The 23596-nt window shown below is 53.6% G+C and overlaps 2 protein-coding genes and 1 long non-coding RNA gene across 29 annotated transcripts in view; 2 read left to right on the forward strand and 1 right to left on the reverse strand.

Moving 5' to 3' along the window:
• Window positions 1-3184: 3184 nt before the first annotated feature.
• On the reverse strand, window positions 3185-4576 carry LOC146402395 (insulin growth factor-like family member 1). The gene is given in 4 exon segments (XM_084965672.1): window positions 3185-3376; window positions 3379-3471; window positions 3584-3626; window positions 4562-4576. Coding segments are annotated over 4 exon segments (306 nt in total). The 3' UTR covers window positions 3185-3221.
• Window positions 4577-5304: 728 nt separating this feature from the next.
• On the forward strand, window positions 5305-8328 carry LOC146402396 (uncharacterized). Its single transcript, XR_014806392.1, has 4 exons — window positions 5305-5393; window positions 6368-6512; window positions 7497-7706; window positions 7787-8328. It is a non-coding gene; the product is annotated as an uncharacterized LOC146402396 (long non-coding RNA).
• Window positions 8329-13468: 5140 nt separating this feature from the next.
• HIF3A (hypoxia inducible factor 3 subunit alpha) overlaps window positions 13469-23596 on the forward strand; it is a 33430-nt gene continuing 23302 nt past the window's right edge. For 21 of the 27 annotated variants that reach the window (XR_014806398.1, XR_014806399.1, XR_014806401.1 and 18 more), the window contains exons 1-5: window positions 13469-13530; window positions 19551-19741; window positions 20264-20409; window positions 22831-22915; window positions 23240-23352. Coding sequence is in view for 8 of the 27 variants with exons in the window: in XM_021094603.2 (XP_020950262.1) it covers window positions 13505-13530; window positions 19551-19741; window positions 20264-20409; window positions 22831-22915; window positions 23240-23352 (561 nt within the window). In the remaining 19 variants the exon portion in view is untranslated. Of the gene's footprint in view, window positions 13531-14822; window positions 14912-16679; window positions 17114-19550; window positions 19742-20263; window positions 20410-22830; window positions 22916-23239; window positions 23353-23596 lie in introns of those variants that run through there. The other 6 variants (XR_002344705.2, XM_021094600.2, XM_021094601.2 and 3 more) reach the window with 2 other exon arrangements.

A 23596-nucleotide genomic window follows, 5' to 3' on the forward strand; every position in this document is an offset into this window, starting at 1 on the left:
ACGGCCTGGGGCCACATTCCTACCCCCTCATCTGCAACCTTCCTCATCTTCTCTTTAACTCAGTTCTCAACAAAGCTGCACCTGCATCCAACCCCTTCCTGGAATGTTCTAGTGAAGAATGACTTGAGAGGGTGTCCCAAGGCCACCTTCTCCCCCTGGAACCAAACTCCTTTCCCTCTCCTTGCTCTTACTTCCCGGGCCAGTCCCTTCCCTTCCTGGGCCCAGGGTTAGTGGTAAACTTATGTAATGTATTTTTTGAATTGTGAAAGCAGTGAAGCTGATTTTCTACCCATTAATTTTATTTTATTTTGTGTGTGTGTGTGTGTTATAGAGCCACACCCATGGCACATGGAAGTTCCCAGGCTAGGGGTGGAATCGGAGCTACAACTGCTGACCTACACCACAGCCATGGCAATGCCAGATCCTTAACCCACTGATCGAGGCCAGGTATCGAACCCACATCCTCATGGATACTAAACGGATTTGTTTCCTCTGAGCCACAGCGGGAACTCCCTAATTTTATTTTAAAACAATTTTAGGGGGTTTCTTCATGGTGCAGCAGGTTAAGGATCCTGCGTTGTCACTGCCGTGGTGTGGGTTTGATCCCTGTCCTGGAGAACATCTGTGTGCCGTGGGCACAGACCCTAAAATAAAAATTAAAAAAATTTTATTTCAAAATTGCTCAGAATAGAGTGATACTCTGGGCTCTTGATTTGGGGTGTCCCAAACGGGACCTCAGACACTCATGACCACCCTCCCCCGCTTTCTGTTCCAGACCCTTAGGAAATGCTGGTGTCACAGGAGGGGTCCTTAGAGGGACCTGGGCTGAAACCACTTTCAGCTGAAGGTTCAAACACTCTAGATATTTCCAGGCCCCTCATTAACCAGAGCTCACTCCAGAAGGGGATTACAGGTCATCCACTCTGACCTTTTCCTCTGCTTTGAGTTAATACATCCAGATCTGTTTCCAGAACCTTATAATGCTGACAATTTTGTTTGTTTGTTTGTTTGGTCTTTTAAGGGCCGCACCCATGGCACACGGAGGTTCCCAGGCTACGGGTCAAATTGGAGCTGTAGCCGCTGGCCTAAGCCACACCCACAGCAATGCCGGATCCCTAACCCACTGAGTAAGGCCAAGGATCAAACCTGAATCCTCATGGATGTTAGTCAGATTCATTTCTGCAGAGCCACCACGGGAACCCCCAATGCTGACAATTTTTGATTTATTCCAAGGAAATCCTTTTTTTTCTTTTTCTTTTTTTTTTTTTTTTTTTTTTTTGCTTTTGCTTTTTACGGCCGCACCTGCGCATATGGAAGCTCCCAGGCTAGGTGTCCAATCGGAACTGCAGCTGCCAGCCTACACCACAGCCATGGCGCTGCCAGATCCCAGCCACATCTACGACTACACAGGCAAAGTGGGATCCTTAAGCCCTGAAAAGGGCCAGGGATTGAACCCGCGTCTTCATGGATCCTAGGGAACTCCCAAGGAATCCCTTTAGGAGACAAGAAATTCGTAGTGTGTGAGAGTCCCAACTCTCCACACCACAGTTTACTGGCTGGTAAACGTCTAGCCCTGGGTTGGATTTTCCACCAGAGTTTTCTCCCTGCAGCTCGAGGGCACCCCCTCCCTCCCTGGTCCACGAGCAGAGCCGCCCCGCCCTGTCTTGAGCCAGTGCCCTCCAGGGGGCGCGCCGGCCCCGGCTCCGTCCTTTGGGGAGACAGGTCTGGGCTGAAGCTCAGCGCTGAAGGCCCCTCCCTCCCTGAGGGAGGGCTCCCCCACCCTGTGCCACACCCTGTTGAGGTCCACGCAAGTGAGCTGAGCTTGCGATTGAGATGGCACTTTTATTCAGTGAGACCAGGAGGTCATGAATTTTTTCATAGGCAGAGCTCAGGGGGTTAAGAATCCGACCTGGTGTCCGTGAGGATGCGGTTCCACCCCTGGCCTCACTTAGGGGGTTAAGGATCCCGCACTGTCGGGAGCTGTGGTGTAGGTTGCAGATGTGGCTGGGATCCCGAGTTGCTGTGGCTGTGGTGTGGCCTGGCAGCTGCAGCTCCCATTCTACCTCTAGCCTAGGAGCTTCCACATGCCACAGGTGCAGCCCTAAAAAGAAAAAAGAAATTGTTCGTATACAGAAAAGCAGGCAGACCTTGCCGCCTCTGGAAGCTGGCAGAGGTTTATGACTATTCTCAATACTTCAAGCTCCCACCGTGACTGTACATGCAAAATTGCAAAATGTGGAAAGTACCTCATGTTTTGCACCTGGTGGAGAAAAATGCCGAAAGCTACGAAATCCCTCATGAAGGGTCCGCAGTGCCGGCCTGGGGACTGTGTCTCATGATATTGGCCATGGGGTGACTGGAAGAGGTCAGGGCTCATGGCACCTCCAATGGCAAATAATCTCTCGTGATCGTCCATGGTCCCAGAAAGGGGACCGGTCATCCTACTCAGGACAGATTTGGGGTGCATGTCAAGGAGGGGGAAGACCGAGTCTGAGTGTCCTTGTCCCCAGATGCTCATTCCACCTCCCACTTCTATGGCACCACCACATCCCTCTCACCAGGCTTATCCAGGAAGCAGCATCCAGCCACTTTCTGGTACCCTGATTCCCTGTCAGCTGACACTGAAGAGGGAGACAGAGAGAGAGAGCAAGAAGGGGATGGACAGGGGTGGAGGGATAAGCAGATCATGGGCAGAGGAGTGGAAGAGAAAGATGCAAGATGGACAACAAAGGATGCGAGAGAAATAAAAATGAAAGGAGAAAGAAGCAGCAGAGAAAAAGAGAGCGGTGGGGTGACTAGAGGAGGTGGACAGGGACAGAAGAAGGACACTGAGAAAAGCCCTGGGGGGGTGTTTAATCCTAGAATGAAGAGGCATCCAGACCTTGCCCACTGCCCCTCACCCCCTCATCCTTTGGATGGAAGGGACAGAACCCCACCTGTGACAAACCCTGTCATCCAAGGATGGGGTCAGGTAACAATTTTGACCTTTCTTTTTTTTTTTTTTTTTTTTTTTGGCTTTTTGCTATTTCTTGGGCCGCTCCCGCGGCATATGGAAGTTCCCAGGCTAGGGGTCGAATTGGAGCTGTAGCCACCAGCCTACGCCAGAGCCACAGCAACGTGGGATCCGAGCCGTGTCTGCAACCTACACCACAGCTCACGGCAACGCCGGATCGTTAACCCACTGAGCAAGGGCAGGGACCGAATCCGCAACCTCATGGTTCCTAGTCGGATTCATTAACCACTGCGCCACGACGGGAACTCCAATTTTGACCTTTCACCTTCGTCACGAAGGATTCCTGGGGCCTCTTCACTGACCATGGGCAGCACTGCTCAAAGCTGACTCTGCAGGTGCGGTTGCCACACTTCCGGGTCCTGTGTTGTCATAGCAACAGTGCTGCAGCGGGTTGTAGAACTTGTCCCAGGAGCTCCCGCGCGGCTGGCACAGCATCAGGTGAGGGCGCACGGGGGACACTGGAGGAAACAGAGCTGGTGTGGCCCAGGTGGCAGGGCAGGCAAAGCCCTAGGCTGGGTCTTCTAGGAGCTGCCCCCGACCCCTAAGCACCTATGTCCCTCCTGGTCTCACCTGGGGCTCCGTGTGAGCAGAGGAGCAAGAGGATGCAGAGTGGCTGAGACAGCGGCGGGAGAGGAATGGAATGAGGTGACACTGATGGGACGGCCTCTGGTCCACCCCAGGGAGCCCTGCCTGGAAGAGGGGAGGGTCTGAGGGGCATCTGTCCTGACCGAGGCTCAGGGACATGTTAGCGGCAAATCTGTTCAGGTGTCGAGTAATTACGGATCCCTGGAAGTGGAGGGGATGCCGGCGGTGCTCTTAGAAGAAATGGGTTTCGGGTTCTGAGGAATGTGGGTGTTTCCTGGGAGGGAAGAGTTTAGAGTAGGAGGTTCAGCTGGGGTCCGGCTCTAAAGGGGCTGAGCTGACACTGGTGTCGTGTTGTGAATGTGACCTATGTTAAAATCTAGAAGATTGGGGAGTTCCTGTCAGTGGTAATGAACCCAACTAGTATCCATGAAGATGTGGGTTTGATCCATGGCCTCACTCAGTGAGTTAAAGGATCCAGTGTTGCCTTGAGCTGTGTTATAGGTCGCAGACATGGCTCAGATCTAGTGTGGCTGTGGCCGGCAGCTGCAGCTCTGATTTGACCCCTATCCTGGGAATTTCCATATGCAGCACCCACTGCCCTAAAAAGACAAAAAAAAAAAAAAAAAAAAAAATCTAGAAGATCGGGTTTGGAGTGGGAACCTGGGATATGCATGGCATTGGGCATGTGTGGGGGAACTGGGTCAGGGATGCGGATGGGGCTGAGCGTGGGCATGTGGAAAAGGTGTGGCTATGATGGAGTCACTTGTCTGGCTCGGGGCTGGGAGGAGGATTAGGCTGAGGTAAGGATGAGGCTGTGGCTGAGACTGAAGATGGGCTGCCGGGGAGTTGGGGTTGGGTCCTTCTTACCCAGGATGCAGCGTCTTGGAGTCATGGCTCTGGGGTGGCTGCAGTGGAGTCAGTGGAAGTTTGGCACATCCCAGCTGGTGCTTTTTTGCCCCCTACCAGAAATAAGCTCATGATGTCATCAGCTCTCCAGCTTTCCTGCCTGGCCTGCAGAGACACGCTGGGCCCTTGGGGCAGGAACAGCTTTCAGACGTGGAGTCCATCGCTCTCGAACATTCTTAATCTTTTTTTTGGCTGTGACAGCTGCAGGCAGAGGTTCCTAGGTCGGTGATGGAACCCACACGGCAGCAGTGACCCAAGCTGCTACAGTGACAACGCCTGATCCTTAATCCACTGAGCCACCAGGGAACTCCCCAAAGTCACAATTTTCATGGAGTTCCTGAAAAGAGAGGAAGAGAAAGACAAAGAATCACAGTTGGAGTTGCTATTGTCAATGTCACTATCAATATTCCTTGTCCGTGGGGGGAATTCCACCCCCACCAGTAGATTCTCAAGGCTTTGACACTTAGCATGCATGTTTAGCGGGAGATGGATGTGTAATTTTTTTTGTCTGAGAAGCACTGCCTTGGGATCTGCATGTGAAGACAGAAGGGGAGCATCCACTTGCCTGAGGGATGCTGTGGGCTCAGTTCTGCAGGTCGCTCTGTGCAGTGCAGACTAGAAAGTCCTTCTCCCAGATCCTGCAAGAATCCATCTCTTGGGGCGGGGAGACACTAGACTGCCCCCCAGCAAGGACAAGTTACTCTCCAGAGCTTGGAAGGGTGACTGGTCACATCTGTAGGGCAGCTGCACCCCGTTTCCTGCACTTGGAAAATCCCTGCCTTCTGTGTCTCTGCTTCCCCAGTGGAGCCTCCAGTGCTGGTCCTCTCTGTGGAGCCCAGGCCCAGACGCAAGCTCCTCTTGAAATGCTCCCCTTCCGGACAGAAGCCATGTGAGTGACCCAGTGGAGAGATTCCTTCACGGTAAGGCAGGAAGTGCATCAGTGTCCAGACCCAGCAGGAGCAGAGGATTTGGGGGAATAGCCAGGTCAGCTCGAAAAGTTGTCCCCATGCACATTCTGGGGGTCCCCCGGGTGAAGGCAGAGGGGTCCTCACCAGCCCAGTTCTGGGGGTGGATGTGGTGTAGACACTGATGTCCACATGTCCGGTTTCCTGTTTGGAAGTTGGCTTTACCCCTCTGAGCCTCAGTTTCCTTCCCTGTAAAATGGAGATAATCAGCTCAAGTTGAACCCCTCTTTTTTTTGCTTTGAGGGCCACACCCACAGCACATGGAAGGTCCCAGGGTAGGGGCTGAATTGGAGCAGTCACAGGCACACAGAATCCAAGCCCCGTCTGCGACCTACACCACAGCTCATGGAAATGCTGGATCCTTAAACCACTGAGAAAGGCCAGGGATCGAACCTGTGTCCTCCTGGATGCCAGTCAGATTCATTAACTGCTGAGCCATGACGGGAATGCCAGCATTTTTTATTTTTGTTTATTTTTCCTTTTTAGGGCTGCAGGCTAGGGTCGAATGCAGCTCCCGGCCTATGCCACAGCCACCATAGCCACAGCAAGGGGAGCTGTGGGGTAGGTCACAGATGCAGCTCCAATTCGACCCTTAGCCTGGGAACACCCTATGCTGCAGGTGCGGCCCTCAAAAGGAAAAAACAAACAAACAAAGAATTAAGGAGGTATTTGGATTTTAGGGAGACGGCATGTGTATATGAATATGAGGTCAGCCCCGCTGGGTTCAGGGTGGCTCCTGGAATCAAGAAGATCAATATTTCCTTGGTGAAATGTGGGCTTTTCACACCACAGTGAGATAAACACAGATTTAAATATTTATATTCAAATTTATTTGAATAGCCTGTGTCAGGTCATGTTTCGCCATCAAGTATGCCAGACAACAATCTCTCCTTTTCAGAGCTATTTGGATCATGGAATTGTGGATGACTGAGGGCGAGCCTGCAATTTATGATACCTATGAAGTGTTCCATTAGGGCCAATGTTCACAGACATTACAGGACCAAATATTCCTGCTGCTGACGGGTTGTAAGTTTAGATTTAAGGTAAATAAGACAAGATTCAGTCAAATATCTTTCATTATAGTTGACACTTTGAAATGAGCGCTAAATAAGTATGTTCATATGTCGGAATTCCCATCATGGCGCAGTGGAAATGAATCCGACTAGAAACCATGAGGTTGCGGGTTCAATCCCTGGCCTCGCTCAGTGGGTGAAGGATCCAGCATTGCCGTGAGCTGTGGTGTCGGTTGTAGACGCGGCTGGGATCCTGTGTTGCTGTGACTGTGGTGTAGGCTGGCAGCTGTAGCTCTGATTCGACCCCTAGCCTGGGAACTTCCATATACCGCGTGTGGGGCCGTAAAAAGAAAAAAAAATTCATATGTCTATTAAGAGAGAAGTCACACAGATCCCTGGTGGCCTAGTGGTTACGGAAACAGAATTGTCACTGCTGTGGCTCAGGTTCAATCCCTCACCCAGTAACTCCTGCACACTGCAGATGCGGTCAAAAATGAGAGAGAGGAGAGAGAGAGAGAAGCCAAAAAAAGACTGTAACAGGCTAGATAGTCTGGGATTCCAGTGCCGTAAAGAGACTGACGTGGGTGCTATGATTCTGTGACATGGCCAACACTCCCAGGATCACTTCTGCCCTCTTTCGGGTATGATCATTCCTTTTTTTTTTTTTTTTTTTTTTGCTATTTCTTGGGCCGCTCCTGCGGCATATGGTGGTTCCCAGGCTAGGGGTCAAATCGGAGCTGTAGCCGCCGGCCTATGCCAGAGCCACAGCAATGCGGGATCCGAGCCGCGTCTGCAACCTACACCACAGCTCACGGACAACACTGGATCTTTAACCCACTGAGCAAGGGCAGGGACCGAACCCGTAACCTCATGGTTCCTAGTCAGATTCGTTAACCACTGCGCTACGACGGGAACTCCCGGGTATGATCATTCCTTGATTCACATGCAGCTCCTGGGAAATTCAGAGTACATTAAAATAGTGCAAAATTCTTGCACTCTTGCTGTTTATTGTAGAAATGGGAGCGGCTGTGGCCTGAGCTGTTAACAGATGCTTCCTGCGCCCGCGGACTCCCGCAGGACCCAGGAAACCCTTCCTGGTCTGGGCTGCGCAGTGCATCGCAAGAATGTGGATTCCCTGGCCCCGGCCACCAAAGCCTTACAGATTTACACGCATCTCCCAGGACGGGCCCCATCTACAGACTTACTGAACCCTGAGAGAGGGATGTGAGCGCGAGGGGGCGGGACTCCGGGCGCTGGGAGGGGCCTCCCGGCCTCCCAGAGTCGAGCCAGAGATTTTCCTGCAGGGGGCGCCAGAGAACTGAGCACGCGAGCGGGGGACTTGAACCGCAGGCTCTATCACACTGTGGCGGGGCAGTCGCGTGCACCTGCACCAACAGATACATCAGCGTCTGCACAGGGAACCGTGACGTGCAAGAGACTTTTCCCTGCGTGTGGCTAGAGACGTGTGTGTGAGTTTCACATGTTTTATTGGTGACAGGTGCCTTTATTACAGAACCCAGTTATGTACCCATGTCATTGTCCCTGCATGCAACATGCTTCCATGTGCTGACACCAACAAGCAGGCTGACATCAAGGTACACCTAAGACTCAGGCATAGCTCTTGATCATGGTATGTGCAGACGTGTATTTGTCAGGACCCGCGTGTTCATGCTGCATTTTGCGTTAATGGCAGCCTGTTACATGTCACTTACGTGTCTGACATCAACATGCACATGGACACATGTGCCTGTGGACATGTGGACAGTGAAAGTGCCTCTCTCAGCCTTGTGTATCCAACCTCCAGGATGAAGCCCCTTGGCTGGAGATTTGGAAACAATAATCCAACCTACCACACGGGGTATTATTATTATTTTCTTTTAGGGATATATATTCCTGTGGCATGTGGAGGTTCCCAGGCTAGGGGTCAAATCAGAGCTGCAGCTGCCGGCTTACGCCACAGCCACAGCAGTGCAGGATCCCAGCCTCATCTGCAACCCAAGCCACAAGATGTGGCAACTGGATCCTTACCCACTGAGTGAGGCCGGGGATGGAACCCACATCCTCATGGACACTATGTCAGGTTCTTAACCTGCTGAGGCACAGTGAGAACTCTGGGGATAGTATTTTTTTATTAAATGCATTTTTCAGAAATGACTCTCTGAATCACATGCCCAAGGTCACACAGCTGGCAAGTGATGGAGCCAAAATTTGAATCCAGGCTGGCTGGTTCTAGAACCATGGGTCACAACCACTAACCTACAGGAAAATAAGGGAGCTCGCCTAAGGGAGCTGTCATGAGGTTCCAATAAGAGCAGGAACAGCACTTGGCACTGAACCCGGGCCTAAGGCTTAGGGCTTGTCCTATTTACTTCCATCACCTAATTCCAGCTTGGCCTTGGCTCAAGTTTTGGAGGGAGTTTCTGCCCCTGGCAGTGTTCCAGGAATGCCAGTTGACCTTTATAAACCGGTATGATGAGGAGTCAGCGTCAAGGGAAGGGAGAGCGGAGATAAAATCAGATCACAGGAGGCAGCTATTGAGAGGTTAGGAGTCATTCCCCACAGTCTTGGGCAGCAGGGAAGGCGAGTCACGCAGTGGTGAATGAGCAGACGCGCGGCAGACAGTGGCCAGAACCGCTGACGTGTCAGATTGTGTGTGCACATTGTTCTTCGGGCGTTATTGCTGAACCCTGTTTCTCTGTTGATAAAAAGCATCCCCCCCCCCCATATCCCAAAACCTAAGACTCCACTGCCATGGCCCCGCTCATAGGCAGAGCTCCAAGACAACATCCCATGAAGAGTGTGGCAGATATTTCTTCAAAGTGGCCACAGTCATATTTCCAGGTCCACGTGTTCTTCCCTGTGGAATCTTGAGCTTTCCCATCAGGAAGTGGAGTGTGTTTCCTTCCCTTGGGCCGGGAGGCGTGACTGCCTTGATGAAAAGAATGAGGAGGGAGTGACACTGCATGACTCCCAAGGCTAGGTCTTAAAGGAGACATGGTGTGCCTGTGCCATCTCCTCACTCCCGCTCCCTCACCCTTGTGACCAGCCACCATGCTGTAAGGAAGCCCAAGCAGCCATGTGGGAAGGTCCCATGTAGACAGTCCAGCCACAGCCCCCCCTCAGATCATTCCAGCCCACAGTCTATAAGCTGCCCCAGCTGATGCCATGTGGAGGAGAGATGAGCTGTCCCCACTGAGCCCTGCCCAGACTGCAGATTTGTAAGCAAAATAAATCCTGTTAGGATGCTTTGTTTTGTAAACCAGGGAACTTCCAGGTCTTTCTAACCTGAGAGGAAAGAGGACTTCATTCAGACCTAATTGAGGGAGTTCCCTGGTGGCCTAGTGGTTAAGGATCCAGTATTCTCACTAGGGTGGTATGGGATTGATCCTTGGCACGAGAACTTCTGCATGCCAAGGTCGTAGAAAAAAAAAAAAAAAGGAATTCCCATGGTGGCACAGTGGAAACAAATCTGACTAGGAACCATGAGGTTGCAGGTTTGATCCCTGGCTTCACTCAGTGGGTTAAGGATCTGGCATTGCCATGAGCTGTGGTGTAGGTGGAAGATGCAGCTCGGATCCCACATTGCTGTGACTGTGGCCAGCAGCTGTAGCTCTGATTCGACTCCCAGCCTGGGAACCTCCATATGCCATGCGTATGGCCCTAAAAAGCCAAAAAAAAAAAAAAAAAAGAACTACTGTGCTGATTTTTTTTCCCCCACCATAGATGAGCCTTGCACGTTCTGGCACGTCTTAGAATTGATGTCACATTGCATTCTCTTTTGTGTCTGCCTTCTTTCATTCTGCATAATAATTCTGAGATTCATCCATATTGTATGTGTATCATAATTCATTCCTTTTTCTTACTGATAGTATTCATTGTATGGGTGTCCCTCAGTGTGTTTATCCATATCGATATATTAATATATTAATATATGCATGAGTCTCAATATCTGTCACTCTGTCACCTCTCCTCTACCCCCTTGGCCCCTTCCTTGGCCCAGACATCTCTTCTTTACACGCAGGTCTGCACCCCAGCCCTCTTCCTGTTCTCTGACCTCCAGTCTCACCTGTGTTATCCATTCTTTGTACAGTAACCAGAGGAATCTTTATAAGGCGCACATCGTGTTCCTGTCCTGCTCAAAACTCTGCCATGGCTCCCCAGGGCTCCCAGGACATTGCCCAGCCTTCTTTAATGGTGTTCGGACCTAGTTTGATCTCACCTGCTTGCACCACTCCGCAACCACCTCTGCCTCCTCTCTTTACACACCATGTTGTAACCATAGGTAATTCTCAGGTATCTCAAAGTACCAAGACTTTTTTTTTTCTGTGGCCACACCCATGGCATATGGAAATTGCAGGGCCAGGGACTGAATCCGAGCCGCAGCTCTGCAGCCTATGCCGCATCTGGAGCAACACCGGATCCTTAAACCCACTGGGTCAGGCCATGGATAGAACCCTTGGTCACCATAGAGACCAGAACCACTGCAGTCAAATTCTTTGTGTGTGTATGTGTTTATTTATTTTATGGCTGTACCTGCAGCATATGGAAATTCCCTGGGCTAGGGCTAGGGCTTATGCCACAGCCACAGCAACTTGGGATCTGAGCCTCATCTTCGACCTACACCACAGCTCACAGCAACGCTGGATCCTTAACTGACTGAACAAGGTGGGGGATTGAACCCTCATTCTCACGGACACTCTGTTAGGTTCTTAACCCACTGAGCCACAACAGGAACTCCTGCAGTCAGGTTTTTAACCCACTGTGCCACAGCGGGAACTGTTTTTTGCCTCTGAGCCATTGTATTCTCTTCCCTCTGCCAGGAATACTTTTCTCTCCCGCCCTCTTTACCTTCTTCACTCCTATTCATCCTTCAAGTCTCCATTTACATGTCACCTCCTTAGGAAATCTCAACACCCCCACAGCCTGGGTGAGGTGACTCCATTAAGCTCCCAAAGTTCCTGGTGGCTCGGATCACTCTATATTTTATCTTATTTTATATTATTTTATTTTATTTATTTTATTTTTTGGCCACACACACAGCATGCAGAAGTTCTGGGGCCAGGGATCAAACTTGAGCCACAGCTGCACCCTGAGCCATGGCAGTGACAACACCAGATCCTTAACCCTCTGTGCCACCCAGGAACTCATCTACATTTTACTAATGACAAATTCTGCCCTAAACTTCTGCTCTGGGACCAAAATTTGTCTCTTGAGACAAACAGAACATATCCTTCTAGTAAGAGCTCAAAACCATTTCAACAAACACATTTTCCATATTGCCTTTGCTTCCACGGACCACCAAGTGAAGTTTAACGCTAACCTACATCATAGATGCTTCATGCATCCATGTATAAAACTTTTAGTTCTGTTTTAAGATTTGTTTAACAAGCGCCAGTTTGCCTCGGGCACTGGAAATCCTCAGATTGCCTATCTGGTAGGACTCAGATAATCCCTGCTTCTTTGGATAGGACACTGCTTCCCTGCAGCCCTTTCTAATTCAAGCCTCTCATTCATATCAGCCCCAGTCACATATCCCACCCGCTTGGCAACTCCAGCAGAAAGAGAACCTCTTTCGTGGTAGTTGCAGCAAATGTCTCAGGGTTGCTTCTCACTGGACCAGGTTAGGGCACATGCCTTCCTGGAACCAATCCCTGTGATCAGGGGAAGAGAATAACCTGAAGAGGTCTAGTCCCTGGAGCTGGTGAGGGGAGGGGTATGGCCAGCCATCTTCAAATTAAATAGAATGAGAGGGGAGAGAAGTGGTTTCCCCAAAGAAAACTGAGTAGGATGCCAGGGTGGGCAACAACCACAGACTCTGCTAGAGTGTCCTCTTCCGTGCCCCAAACTGCATCCAGAATACTGATGCAGAAGTCTTTGGAAGTTCCCATGTGACACAGAGAGTTAAGGATCTAGCGTTGCTGCAGCTGTGGCGCAGGTCGGAATGCCAGCAGGGGTTCCATCCCTGGTCCCAGAACTTCCATGTGCCACAGGTGCAGCCAAAAAAAAAAGAGAGAATATTGATCCTCTTTGGATAAGTGCCCCACTACACACACCCACACACACACCCACACACCACACACCACACACACACACACACACACACACACACACACACACACACCCTCCTGCTTCTTATCCAGTTGTAATCCTTTGGCCACTCCTTGGTGACATTGTGCCTTTCACTTCTTACTTCGCTGATAGAAAGTCAGCATTTCTCTGCTCTTCTTAAAAGTGGCTGTGATTAACTTTGACATGTTTACTTGACATAAAGTTAATCACTCAACACAATGGGAACCTGAAAAGGGAGAGGCAAGGAGGTGGGGCTGGGGTACAGAGGGTGCCAGACCGGAGGAGCTGGGGCCGGAGGGAGTGGGCACCAGAGGAGAGATGAGGGTGGAAGGAAGGGGCCGGGGACGAAGAGGGAACGCTGGGGGTAGAGGGGGCGGGGATTGTAGAGCTGGGCTGGGGCGGGGAGTTGGGGGCGGAGGAGAAAAGCGGGGGGTCTCAGCGGACTGGGAAGAGAAGCTAAAGGAGGCAGAACTGGGCTACTGAGGGGTTGGGCTGGGAGGTCGGAGGGGCCCAGCCGGGGTGGGAAATAGAGGGATGGGAGTGGGAGTCAGAGGGCGGGGCCTGGGGTGTAAGGAACAGAGTGAACTTGGTGGATTCCGAAGAGTATTGGTGTCCGAACTTGGCGAGAGAGCCTGGGCCAGAAGTCTCGGCCCTCGGCCCGTGCGTGGTGAGGGATACACTGCCGAGAAGTCCGCGGCCACGGGTGTGGCTGGCGGGGGGTGTGTGTATTCCATGGTACCCGCCCCCCCATATACACACACTCCGGAGTTCCAAGTCTTCGTCTCTGGTCCCGCCTCTTTCTTGGAAGTGACAGGCCGCTCGCCCAATTAGAGCCGCGGGCCTGGCGCGGCGCAGCCAACCGCGCGTCGGGGGGCGGAGCTGGGGAGGGGGCTCGCGGGCCAGGGGAGGGGGCTGGGGGCCTCGAAGGGCTCCAGAGCGGCGAGTGGCGAGCCATGGCGCTGGGGCTACAGCGCGCAAGGTACTGGGCCTTGGGGGGCAGGAATGTTAGGAATTGGGGGGCTCTTCTTGCAGCGACCCCCTGAGCCGGGTGGGGAAGACGTGAGTGCGAGCCTAGGGCGCCCTCGGACGCGCGGTTGGAGGTACATCCCCGCCTCCCCCTCCACCCTAAGGGATTGCCGGGTGGGGGCATTTCCCCAAGTCCCCTGCTGCCACGCCCCTCTAGCCTAGGGCGACTTCGGGGTCTAATCCTTGATTTCCTGCTGCTCCGGGTTCGCTTCCCCTCCTCGTAGGGGGTGAAACTCGGGGTCCCCACAGAGTTGGGGGTGGTTGCGTTTGAGCAGTTCCCGGTTTCTGCAGGAGGTATTTTCCGTCCGCATATTGACCATCTGGCCCCTGACCCCCCAGAAGTGAAGTTGTTCGTTGCCACCAGACCCGTGGGATCCTAGGGGATACGAGGTGTCTCCAAATTGAGCCTTCCCAGATATAGTCTCTAGGAAGCGAAATCCCCTTTAATTGGACCCTCCCTGACATAGTCTTCCAAACCTTAGGTTCCCTAGAACTAGGCAGAGGGGGTCACCTTTCAGAAGCCACCTGGGACCCTTCCCAGGGGCCTTTTTGTATCCTTTGGAAGGTGGGGTCACCCCTTTAATACCAGGAAAACAACCTGACCCAGTTATCAAGGTCCAATCTCTTATCTCACTCATCCACCCCCACGTAGTCCCTGAGAGGCTGGGAAGGGGCACCCAAGCCTTATTTTGGGAAGACCCCAGAGAGGTGCCCAGCCTGATTCAGGTCCAGCTGTGATGGGAGCGCCCCTTGCCACGGGCCCAGGTGGGGTCACCCTGAGCAGGGGGTGGGTTTCTGTGTTCCCTCGCCAGCAGGTGCAGATCTGCTGGGGCAGCACAGACTGGTGCTCTAGGGCCACTGTCAAGGGGTCCTCTCTGGTCATGTTTTCATGGGACCCGGGAAAATGTCCCTGACCCTTAGGTTTCCCCCATCTAATCTGAGGCGTCCAGGAAGCCTCACCCCTTCCCCTCCTCCCTGGCTTTGCAGGTCTGATTGGATCCGTCCACACTTCCATGTTTTCTAACCCCACATCTATTCCCCCCCACCACCAATTCTATTCCAGTCTCTGGCTCTGGGCCTGCCAGGGAACTCTATCCCACCCTTTCTGGGCCAGCCCTGGCCCAGCCCCTTCCAGCACCCCCTCCTGGTCGGGTGGGGGCCCCTCTTAGCTGAGCTGGGGCGCGCCCCCCTCCCCATCCAAGGCCAGCCCTTTCCTGTGGTGTCATCCGAGCCCACGCACCTCCCATTCATAACTCGCACCCCGATCCCGGACACACTCCATCCCCTCCTGCACCCCCAGGATGGCACGTAGGCCAAACAGGGTCTGGGTGATGGTGAGTGGGGCCCCCCCATACTCCCTTACCCCCATCCCTTCTTCCAGCGTGGCCTTATGCCACCCCACCTCAGGCAAGGATGCTTCTCGGGGGATCCCTGATGGGCACTCAGCCCCAGGCGTCCCCAGGTCAGAGGGTTCCTGGAGAACATAGGACCTCGGGCACAGGCCCCTCCCTGGATTACCATGTCCTTGGGAATTAACAGAGTCAGGGGTAGAGAGACTCCCCCCAACCCCAAGTCCCTTCTCAAATCCAGACTCTGGCTCTGGCCCCTTGGGTCTCTCAGATCACCTCAGGGCAATCCAAGAGGCATCTCTGCATGGATTTCAACCTAAACACCCCCCCAACTTCTGCACTCTCTGTAAGACCCCCAATATCCAGCTGAGTGTCAGAAGAGAGAGGTCCAGGGGCAGCGCTGAATGTGAGGGAGGGTGTCCCGCTTTCTCCGTGCCTTTGCTCCTGGGGGCAAGTTCTTCAGGGTGGGGAAGAAGTGGGCTTCTCCCTCTCTTGGCTGGGGTTGGGGGGGCACCAGGCCTCTGTCCCCGTTCCCAGACCCTACCGTGGGGCCTCCCAGCCTGGCCCCGCCCCCTGTTCTCTGCTGGAACACAGAGGAAGGGTGGCAGGGTTCCAGCTGCACGTCCCAACCTGGGCAGAGTGCCAAGGGGCTGGACCAGGGCCGGCAGGGAGCCAGCTGTGGAGAGTGGCCAGCTGGGGAAATCCGGAGGCAGTGGGGTGGGACAAGGGGAAAGGACTGGGACCACTGGGCAGAGAAGGGGCAGGACAGGGGTCCTTCGAGTGGCACGCCCACCAAGGCATGGCATTTAAGAACACAGGCCCAAAGTCAGGGTTCACATCGCCGCTCACCCACTTCCTGGCTGTGCGGCTTTGTGCGGGCGATTGCCCTTTGAGGCTCAGTCAGTTTCCTAGCCTGGGCAGTGAGGGTTATGCCCCCCGACCTCGGCCCCTGCACCAGAGCAAGATAAGGAGCAGTGAGGGGACGGATCTTAGGGGTGGGCCACCTCAGAGGTGGGCAGTAAACTGTGCACAAGTCAAACCAAGTTCTGGGCAGAAGCAGGTACGTGGTGGGACCGACAGACGCGGTGAGCGTTGTTGCACATTGGCCGAGGGCCCCAGGATGACTACCTAGGTTCTTTGGGCCGGATTAATGCCAGTGCTTAGAGCCTCCGTTTCTGACTCTATAAAAGGGAGCTCGCCTTTCCTGGTTCATAGAGTTACTCCAAGGATTTAATGGGGTCTCCAAGCTCGCAAGTGTCCAGTACAGCAGAGCGTTCCTTATTATTGCTGTCACTATGATTTAGTCTTCTTTTCACAATCACACACACACACACCCTGTGGGGTTACCACGGAAGCCCAAGGGTTTCTCTAGTGCCTAGGAGGCTCCTAAACCTTCCACACCTGATGTGGACAAAAGCTTTATACAGCACTAGCCAATGGCCAGGCCTGGTACCAAGCCTTTAATGTATATTCACTGAACCTTGACAACAACCCTGTGAGTTTGTGTGGTTATTAGGCTCAGAGAGGCTGTGCAACTTGTCTGAAGTCACACAGCTAATAAGTAAGTGCCAGAGTGGAGATTGGAACCCTCGAACTGGAGGAACCAGCCACTACTCTGTTTAAAGAGAAAGGCTAGATCATCTGTGAGGCAAGCAAGAGGCCCACACTTCCTGTCAGAAGAACCTCTGGAGAACTGGCTGGGAGCTAGAAGGAGGGTCCCTCCGCAGCCACTAGCTACTCCTTCTATGGAGGGAGCAGGCACTGGGCCATGGAGAGGATTATAGAGCCCAGCTGCCCAGGAGGTGGGGGGCCAACCCCACCCCCACCCCATTCCTCTTCCCACCCCCTGTTCCCTGGGCCTGGGCCCCCAGCTCAGGGAGGCCCACCCACCCCCACCCTCTGGGCAGGAAGACAAACAGGGCTGGAGCAGAACGGGACAGGAGGACGGAATGTCCTCTGGGCGGAGCAGGACTGGAGGCCCCTGCCCCCCGCCAGCCAGGCGGGAGAGGGTGAGGGCAATTGCTGGCTCCCTCCATGCCTCCCCCAGCCTGGCCCCTTCTATGCCTCCCACCCAGTTGCAAGGAACAGTTTTTTCCTCATCTGTCTGCGGAGAAAGGAGAGTCCCCTCCTCTCCCCGGACCAAGCCTCTGGGTGGGCCCGGAGGTCTCCTGCTGGGGAGGACAAGGAGTGAGTCTGGTGCCAGAAGTAGCCTCTGGCTCTTAGGAAGGGGCAGCTTTCCCTCCTAGAGTTTTGTTTGGGATGTGTGTGTGTGTGGGGGGGGCGTGTGGTGTCACAGGGAAGGAATTAGAAAAATGAAGGGTTTGGAACCTCACTGTCTGAGTTCAAATCCCAGCTCTGCCAGTTAATGGCTTTGTGACTTTGGGGGCAAAGGACTTCACTTCTCGGAGCCTCAGTTTTTGTTTTTGTTTTTTTTTTGGAGCATTTTTGTTTTTATTTATTTTTTAAGGCCACACCTGGAGCATTTGGACGTTTCTGAGCTAGGGGTCAAATCAGAGCTGCAGCTGCCAGCCTACGCCATAGCCACAGCAATGCTGGATGCAAGCTGGATCCTTAGCCCACTGAGGCCAGGGATTGAACCCGAATCCTCACGGACACTGTGTTGGGTTCTTAACCCATAGAGCCACAATGAGAACTCCTGAAATGGAGGTTTAAAGTGCCCTTTGCCTGGTGTTCTCTTGGGATTGAATGAGTATCTGGAGGCTGAGCACTTACTTAATGCAATGCCAGACACATAAATACCTAGAAAATTATAGCTGCTTATTAATTGTTTTATCAATATCATAAGTATAGAGAAGATTACATATACTATATTATATGCAATACATGCTATAATTTTTTTGTCAAAACTATAGAGTTTGGATTCAGACAGACCTGGAATTTAACTTTTTTTTTTTCTTTTTTGTCTTTTTGCCTTTTCTAGGGCCACTTCCACGGCATATGGAAGTTCCCAGGCTAGGGGTCCAGTCGGAGCCTGGAACACCACAGCTCATGGCAACGCCAGATCCTTAACCCACTGAGCAAGGCCAGGAATCAAACCCGCAACCTCATGGTTCCTAGTTGGATTTGTTAACCACTGCGCCACGACGGGAACTCCTGGAATTTAACTTTTAAGACAGTGGCAGAAACAGGGAGATGTACTGAAACCTGGAGATAAACTCAGGGACATACAACTGAGGAAAGCGAAGGGTTCAGGAGTTCTCACTGTGGCTGATCAGTAACAAACCCAACTAGTGTCCATGAGGATGCAGGTTCGATCCCTATCCTCGCTCAGTGGGTTAAGAATCCTGTGTTGCCTTGAGCTGCAGTGTAGGTTCTGGATGTGGCTCAGATCCTTCGTTGCTGTGGCTGTGGTGTAGGCCAGCAACTGTAGCTCTGATTTGATCCCTAGCCTGGGAACTTCCACATGCCGAGGGCGCGGCCCTAAAAAGACCAAAAAAAAAAAAAGGAAGTGAAGGGTTCAGGCATACCAGTGTTCAGACCTGGGCTTCACTGCTTATGCCCAAGCACTCTCCCTCTCTGAGTGTCATCTCTTTTTTTTTTTTTTTTTTGGTCTTTTTGCCATTTTCTTGGGCCACTTCCATGGCATATGGAGGTTCCCAGGCTAGGAGTCGAATCAGAGCTGTAGCCACTGGCCTACGCCAGGGCCACAGCAATGCAGGATCCGAGCTGAGTCTGCGACCTACACCACAGCTCATGGCAACGCTGGATCCTTAAACCACTGAGCAAGGGCAGGGATCGAACCCTCAACCTCATGGTTCCTAGTTGGATTTGTTAACCACTGAGCCATGATGGGAATTCCTGAGTTTCATCTCTTTAGTGAGGATAATTTTATTACCCTGCTTCTAGGGGTGTCAGAGCTAAAGGGGTTAATGTAAGTTACACATTTGGCACAGGCTCTGACACAATAGTAGAAGCTGGATAAGTGGCAGATATTTCTGAAAATACGATACTCATCCACTGCTTCCAACCCCAAAGGCAGAATCCTGGCATTTGAAGTGGATTAAAGGGAAGGAATGAGTGGTTAGCCGTTGGCTGGACAGACCCTGGGGTTGGTTAGCTGTGTCACCCTGGCAGGGCCCCTGATGGTGGGTGGTTGGACTTTGAGATCTGTGCGCCAAGATTCTGAGAACTCTGCTCAGATGAGGAGGGGAAAGGGCAGGAGAGGGGGTTTTGGGAGGCTGCAGCGGTGGGGACCTGCGGGGGCTGTAGGCATCTTCTTCATGCGCGCTCTCTTCCCTGGCTCCTGGCCAGCTCTGCCACCCTCCTTCTAGCAGGAGGCCTCCCTGTTCCCCAGTCGCCCCAAGCGCGGGGAATAAACAGCAGATAAGTCAGGGAGGGGACAGAGCGGCCCTGGGCAGCCTTGGAGAGAAGTGAGGCGCCAGAGGGCAGCATGGGCTAGCGCGGGGACAGATAAAAGCCACTCCACGGTATAACCCAGCCAGGCCCTGAGAACTCTGGGAACTCACCAGGGCCACACAGCGAGGCCCTCACAGTCTCGGCCCTGCCCTCTGTAAGCCCAAGGCCCATGTGGCAGCACCCCATGCGCTTGTCCCATCCAAGTCCCTTCCGGGGCGCCGCCAGTGAACTCTGCCCATGCCCTCAGGTCGAGCACCGAGCTGCGCAAGGAGAAGTCCCGGGATGCGGCCCGCAGCCGGCGCAGCCAGGAGACCGAGGTGCTGTACCAGCTGGCACACACGCTGCCCTTCGCGCGTGGGGTCAGCGCCCACCTGGACAAGGCCTCCATCATGCGCCTCACCATCAGCTACCTGCGCATGCACCGCCTCTGCGCCGCAGGTGAGCCCCGCCCCTGGGAAGTCCCCCCTCGGCGAGGCCCTGCCCCCGAAAAGGTACTTCCCCAGGGAGGCTCCTCCTCTGGGAAGCCCTATTCCGACAAGGCCCCGCCCCTCTGGAATCGACAGCCCTGCAGAGGCCCCGCCCCCTTCGAGTTATGGGCCCATCGGAGCCCCGTTTCCTAGAAAGCCCCGCAGTCTCTCATTTGCGAGGCCTCGCCCCTTGGAATGCGCCCCTGGGGAGTTCCACCAGGGAACGGGAGGCCCGCGAACTCCCAAGGGTTTTCCTTTGGAAGATCCCTACCTCCTTGGAATTCTGCCCCACCCCCACCCCGGAGGCCCTGCTCCCTTAGAATTCCGGTCTGTGGTGGTCCCACCCTCTTCTTGGGACTCCAAGCCACTGGGACGTGCCCCGCTCCCCTGGGAGTAACTCTAAGTTCCTCTGAGTGAGGGAGGGAGAGGGTGGCTAGCCAGGACGGGCTCACGGCTGACTAGAGATGCCCCATGACCCTGGCCGGGACACCAGGGGAGTGGAACCAGGTTGGAGCAGGGGGCGAACCATTGGACGCCTGCTACCTGAAGGCCCTGGAGGGTTTCGTTATGGTGCTCACCGCCGAGGGAGACATGGCTTACCTGTCGGAGAATGTCAGCAAACACCTGGGCCTCAGTCAGGTAAGAGGAGCTGCCGGCTCTGAGCAGGAAATGCAGGGATGCAGAGGTGACCACAATCTCCTTAGCCCTGTTTTGACACAGCACAGTGGGGAGACAAATATGTCATCAGACAGGAAGATGTGGAATGCGCAAGGCTGGGGCGGGGCAGCCTGGGGGCTGTACAAGCCTGGCGTGGAAGGTGGTACCTGACCCCTTCTGGGACGGAATTGAGGGCTTCCTGGAGGAGAAGGCATCTGAGCTAGAACCTGAAGGACTTAGCCGGGGGGCATGGATGGGGCCAGAGAAGACTGGCCTTGTACGTGGCTGAGGAACAGAATATGCAAAGACACAGAGGTGAGCCAAAACAGCATTTTCAGCATTCTCTGTGGCACAGCAGGTTAAGGATCCAGCATGGTCACTGCAGTGGCTCTGGTCACTGCTGTGGTGCAGGTTCGATCCCTGGCCTGGGAATGTCCACATGCCAAAAAAACAAGAACAAAAAAAACAAACTCCCACCTGAGCATTTTGGGGAAAGAAAGGCATTTATACAATCTAGATGTAGAGGCAGTGGGGAAAAGTGAGAGAAAAAAAGGCTAGACAGGTCATCATTTAGGACCAGAATAGAAGGTTTATCTCCAGGGTACTGGGGAGCCATGGAAGGATTATTAAGCACGGGAGAGGTTGTGTCAGAAAGGAAGAACCTGATTTATACTGTATGAAAGATCCCTCTAGGTGCTGCACAGAGATAGGAATTGGAGGGAGTGAGACTAGAGGCTGGAAAATCCATAAGGAGGAGGATGCAGGGCCCCAGGTGGGAGAAGAGGAACAGGGGTAGCGACCTGGGGATGAGAAGACAAACAAGAGACATGTGGGGAGTAGAACCACTTCCAGCTGCTCCTTACAGCGAGCACCTGGAAGGGCTGCCAGCCTTCCGCCCAGCTCACATCCACAGTTGGCATCCGTTCCTTTCCCCCGCCTGGTTATCCCACTTGGTACCAGTTTCTCTGTCAGTCTGAGCTACAAGAGCTACTGTCAGGAGTTCCCATCATGGCTCAGTAGTTACTGAGCCGGACTAGTATCCATGAGGATGAGGGTTTGATCCCTGGCCTCGCTCAGTGGGTTAAGGATCCGGTGTTGCCGTGAACTGTGGTGTAGGTCGCAGACGCAGCTCAGATCTGGCGTTGCTGTGCCTGTGGTGTAGGCTGGCAGCTACAGCTCCGATTCGACCCCTAGCCTGGGAACCTCCATATCCCGCGGGTGCCGCCCTGAAAAAGATAGAAGACAAAAAAAAAAGAGGTACTGTCAGGTGAGGGCCCTTGCACTCCTCCCCTAGCCAGCATCGGCTCAGGGCTGGGAGCTCTGGAGGTTCCCTTTCACTTATCCATCCCCTCCCAGCGCCAGGCTCATTTTCCTGAACCGAAACAAGGAGTTGGGTCTTTGGCTTGCCAAACAAGTGGGATTTGACTGGAGTCTCACCACAGGGCCTTTGCACTTGCCGTTCCCTCTTTCTAGGACACACTACTCCAGAGAGCCACAGGGCCACCTCACTGGCTTTGTTCAGCAATTTGTGTAAATGTCACTTCCTCAAGACACAGTCCCTGACTTCTGCCCCTAAGATAGCATCTCTATCACTTCCTCTTCTTGCCCTGCTTTCATTTCCGTCGCATCATTTAGTATATTGTTTGATGCAGTGCGTTGTTTTCTTTGTATTTGTTCATTGGCTATCTCCCCCACAAGCCAGTAAGCTCTGAGAGGCAGGGATTTTGTTTTTTGTAGTCACTGCTGTGCCCATACCATTTGGAAGAGTACCCAGCAACTAGCAGGCTGAAGAAAGGAATGAATGAATGAATGAATGAGTGAATAAGGAGACTGGGGGAGACATCCAGGGTCATGAATGAGGGCAGGGCGACTAGGTGGGAAGGAGATGGGTCAAGGCCCTGATGAAAATGCTTTTCCTGGTTGTTCCTGTCATGGCTCAGTGGTTAACAAATCCAACTAGGAACCATGAGGTTGCAGGTTCGATCCCTGGCCTTGCTCAGTGGGTTAAGGATCTGGCGTTGCCGTGAGCTGTGGTGTAGGTCGCAGATGTGGCTCGGATCTGGCGTGGCTGTGGTATAGGCCGGCGACTACAGCTCCGATTGGACCCCTAGCCTGGGAACCTCCATGTGCCATGGGTGCGGCCCTAAAAGGACAAAAGACCAAAAAAAAAAAAAAAAAAAAAACACTAGGAGTTCCTAGTCATGGTCCAGCAGTTAACAAACCTGACTAGCATCATGAGGGCACAGGTTCGATCCCCAGCCTTACTCAGTAGGTTGGGGATCCGGCGTTGCTGTGAGCTGTGGTGTAGGCCAGCAGCTGTAGCTCTGATTTGACCCCTTAAAAAGCAAAAAAAAAAAAAAAAAGCTTTTCCTGCAAGACACCCTCCTGTTTCCCCCCTCCCAGCTTGAGCTGATCGGACACAGTATCTTCGATTTTATCCATCCCTGTGACCAAGAGGAGCTTCAGGACGCTCTGACTCCCCGGCAGAGTGAGTTCCCTGGAGGCCTCTGTCCCCACATTTCAGAAACAGGCTTCATTCTTCCCTCGGCATGCCCCCTCCCCCTCTGGAACACTGGCCTGAGAAAAATGGGAAGACGAGGACGTGGCCCTGTCTAAGGGTCTATGGGGACACGGCCCCAGCCTGGGGGCCTGAAGGAGCACGACCACCCCTGGGAGAGCCTCTCTGGTTCCAGGTCTCCATTTGGGGGGTGAGGCTGGGGAGAGCTTAGTAACCAGGGTGCTAGAGGGAACCGGGCTCTGCCCCCAGCTGCCCGGTGACCTGCTCCTCCCGGCACCCCTGTGGCCCCCTCAGGCCTGTCCAAAAAGAAGCCGGAGGCCCCCACCGAGCGGTGCTTCTCCTTGCGCATGAAGAGCACGCTCACCAGCCGCGGGCGCACCCTCAACCTCAAGGCGGCCACCTGGAAGGTGCGTGGGGCCTGGCCTGGAGGAGGGTGAGGGGTGCTGGGGCTGGGCCTGAGCCCTGAAATTCCAACAGTGGGTGGGCGTCTGGGGGTTCCCTGGGCAGGGATGCAGTGGGGGCGTTCTCAGGCTGGCTCTAACGCCTCCTTTGGGTACCTAGGAGGTTGGGGATCTGGGGGGGAGGTGTCTTTGTATCTTTTCTGAATCTGGTCTCCGTGGGCCTGGGGCGGGGGTCCTCAGCATCCCGGGC

Source organism: Sus scrofa, chromosome 6 (assembly GCF_054392235.1).
Source record: "Sus scrofa isolate SSC_HxYL_T2T_F1_AM1 chromosome 6, Sscrofa_HxYL_maternal_Yorkshire_Landrace_v2.0, whole genome shotgun sequence".
Taxonomy (NCBI): Eukaryota; Metazoa; Chordata; class Mammalia; order Artiodactyla; family Suidae; genus Sus; species Sus scrofa.